Below are 3,718 nucleotides of genomic sequence, written 5' to 3' on the forward strand. Positions count from 1 at the left end.
CTTAATAGAAAATGTTTAAAGCTCCTTAAATTTGGTGAGTCGTAGACAAAAATAAGTAAATAAAGCAATGAAGTTCTCAGAATCAGAACCAAATGTAGAGGCTGATACTGATACTTAATGCTGAAATATGTTGCTTTTACAACAATAACTATATGAGATTCCAAAAAACCATAGTTAGGTTAAAAAAAGCATATAAAACATCCAAGATCCATTGTTTTTAAGCAAATGTAAATATTTTAAATTTAGTTTTTTGACAGATAAAACAAATTGGGTTTTGATTGTTGCAATTCTGAGTTATTATACTGGTTTCAATTCTAAAAACAGTTAGCACTCTGACCACCACCTGCTGAACATGAGACATTAACTACTCCAGAGTACTTCACACAAAACCACTTGAAAAACCCCTTTAATAGCACATTTGGTATAGAGTCCTGAAAGATAGAGAAGAGATTGTTGGTGCAAAAAGTGTGCCTTGCAGCCACCCACAGTTATGTCTCTTGCTGTTTTTGCCTTCCAGTCATGTCTCTATTTTTTTCCCTACATTCATTCGCAGTTGTATGTAACACGTCTCTATACTTTTTTTTTCTTTTGTGCTTGTGTGTGGCATCACCCCTGTGAATGCAGAATAAGCAGAAAATTCTGTCAAAGCAAGTGGACCTGGGGGGCAGAGAGCCAGAGAAAGGTGTCCTGTTGTCCTACACAATACCAGACCTCAGGATCCCTCTTTCCTACGAGGTCCGACTGGCTCCCATCACTGCCTACAGCACTGGGGATTATGTCAGCAGAATCATCCAGTACTCTGAGCGTGAGTTTCTTCTAAAGCCCTTAAACTATTTTTTGAAAGGTTTCCACATTCTTCTGAAATTATTTTTTAAGTAAATCTGACTGTTAGCTAAAATTATTTCATTTTCTTCACAGCCTACACCTACCCAAGATCTTCAGGTGAGAATAAACTACAACTTTCCCATCATGCATTGCTGTCTTCTATCCATCTGGCTAATACCAGATGGATAGAAGACTCCTAAAGAAAGCCAAGTTAGCTCCAGGCAGCATCAGTGCAGGTTTGCCAGTGTGGAACTTGCTGTAAATAGTCCTTGGCTTTTATTGCATTACTTATTGATAAAAAGGCTCAATGACAAAAAGCTTGAGGAAGCAAATAGAGGATGGAAAGAGGTCTAAAGAATTTGAAATGAAACAGTGTTCACAAGAAGTGGATAAACAACTTGTTTTATTGGTAAAACTGATAAGAAAACACAAAAATCATGAAGTTGAGCCTCTTTGTTTCCGTCAGTCTGATGCTTTTTTGCACCGATTCCCATTTGCCTTTCATCCCATCTTTTCCTACTTCTGCTTCTCAGTCAGTTGCATCATGTCTATTTTCTTCATTAAGGGACATGCTGAATTTTTCTGGCAGGAGTGGCAGTTGGCTCAGCCAGGGTGAGGCAATTAAAACAACAGCAGATTGTAACAGACTGCGAGAACAACAGTGTAAATTGAAAGGAGCGCGTGTAGTGAAACAGGGTGTGAATGGTAATAGATTAGCTCCCTGAAACAAAGACGAACACACAGGCAGTCCTCATGGGGAGTAAGAGCTGCACGGTTCTTCAGCAGACTGTTTGTGAGTGTGTGTGGGTGTGTGTGTGCAGGGGGGGTTTGGGATGTTCTCACTAAAGCTGTCAGCTTGGACATTTTTATATGGCGGCTGTTATATTGGCTTCTTTAGTGAGTTTCTGATAATGGCTGAGCCCTCCAGATGGGCTAATGAAGGAGACAACACCATGGAGAGAGGCCCCTTCATCTTGCTTAACAAGGAACATCAACATTAAGAATGATGCAGCAGCATCGCTTCGCTGTCTTTAATGATGTGCACAGCAACTCAAAAAGAAATTGATAATTAGTTTAAAAATGACTTCGAAGGTCGTAGAATAAAAAAAAACGGGTCCAGAGAATCTGATTCTCAACATGTTAAACATGGAAAAAGTTTTCCCTTCATTTGCAGGGTCTTTATCAAACACTATCAGGTTGTGTGTTAACTCTATTTGGACAAATAAATACATAAATGAAGTAGTTCTCTGCTGTGTGGTTGTTAGAAAATTGTTGAGTTATTTCAGTGAAATTTTCTTTTTTCCAAAACTTTCATGGGGTTTAATTTAATTTTTTTTATTTTTAATGTGAACAAGGCCAAACCTGAACTGAACCAGAGGAAACCGGACTTATTTGTGTCAGATCAGAGCTCAGTTAGGCATTTTAAATCATCCTGTCAATTTGTGATTCACAGTGGACAACAAATAAAACAACAAAAACTAGTTCACAAGACATCATCATTTGTAATTCATGTGAACACCTTGCAGAAAATGCCTAATTTGGTAAAACGGCGTATACTTGTATAACGCTTTCTACCCTCCTTCGAGGGCCCAAAGCGCTTCACAGTCACAGACCCATTCACCCATTCACACGCACATTCACACACTGGTGGTGGCTCCGCTGCCAAACACTGGCGCCAACCTCCCACCAGAGGCAATTCGGGGTTCAGTGTCTTGCCCAAGGACACTTCGACACATGGGCAGGCAAGGCGGAGTCGAACCCGCTCACTTCTGATCAGGAGTCGACCGCCCTACCACTGCACCACGACCGCCCTACCACTGCCTCATTTGTTCAGAGTTTTCTGGATAAAACAATGTGCCAAATGGTTAATTTCATGTTTTTAATGTTCTGATGGGTTTTCTGATGAGAACACTCTGAAGTTGTAGTCACACTGAGAATATTTGATTGCAAACGCCAGACACTCCTGAAAACAGTAGGCTATGTCACAGGCTGCCCTTACTTTCTCAACAGAATCACTGACATATATGTGCCTGGCTGTGCAATGCAAAATATATATTTACATTTAAAAAAGCCTGACTAAATCATACTTTTTTTGCGTCACACAATGGAGAATGCAAAGGGATCCACTTTAAGAATCTCTATATAGGCTGTGATTGTCTGCCTCCCACATTGTGCCCATCATTTTGTCAGTAATTGCTAGTCAGTTTGATTTGAAGAGCATAACGCTGAGGTCATTTTACACATTTAATGTTGGCATTCAGGCAAAGTTAGAAACTGCCTTTCTTAACGATGTCAGATATGTAACATGTCACGTATAAAATGTCCATTTCTCCTGCTCTTTCTTTCTCATCTCTTTATATTTAAACATGTCCAAGACAAAGTTTGTGGTTTCGAGGATGAGCGGATCTGCGGTTTCACTCAAGACCGGACGGATGTTTTTGACTGGACCAGACAGAATAACCTTACGCAAAATCCGAAACGATCTACCAACACTGGTCCAGAGACCGACCGCAGTGGAACTAAGGAAGGTGAGAACAGTTTTTGGGGAGCATTAGAAGAGCGTTGTTATCCATGCAAAATTATTAATATTAAGAATATTTTTTTCACCTACAAGTACAAGGTAGATGATGGCAATGTTCACTGAGTTGAGGCACATAGTGGTTAAAAACATCAGAAAACATTTATCAAACTTCCCTTTTGGGGTAATGGGGATGCTGGAGCCTAACTCAGCTGGCCAAAGACAGGGTACACCCTGGATGGTTTGCTGGTCTATTGCAGGGCATATTAAAAAAAATTAACTAGGGCTAGGAATCGATTAACTTATTATTTGCAAATCTGGAAAACAATAATCATGATTAATTGCCAAAGATTTTTTTTTTTTTTTTTTTTTTTT

The 3,718-nt window shown here is 39.6% G+C and overlaps 1 protein-coding gene across 2 annotated transcripts in view; it reads left to right on the forward strand.

Moving 5' to 3' along the window:
- LOC112160890 (MAM domain-containing glycosylphosphatidylinositol anchor protein 1) overlaps positions 1-3,718 on the forward strand; it is a 189,944-nt gene that overhangs the window by 158,090 nt on the left and 28,136 nt on the right. For both annotated transcript variants that reach the window (XM_036210939.1, XM_024295756.2), the window contains 3 exons: positions 625-805; positions 919-942; positions 3,201-3,353. In XM_036210939.1, coding sequence (XP_036066832.1) covers positions 625-805; positions 919-942; positions 3,201-3,353 — 358 coding nt within the window. The remainder of the gene's footprint in view (positions 1-624; positions 806-918; positions 943-3,200; positions 3,354-3,718) is intronic.

This window comes from Oryzias melastigma, linkage group LG3 (genome assembly GCF_002922805.2).
Source record: "Oryzias melastigma strain HK-1 linkage group LG3, ASM292280v2, whole genome shotgun sequence".
NCBI lineage: Eukaryota > Metazoa > Chordata > Actinopteri > Beloniformes > Adrianichthyidae > Oryzias > Oryzias melastigma.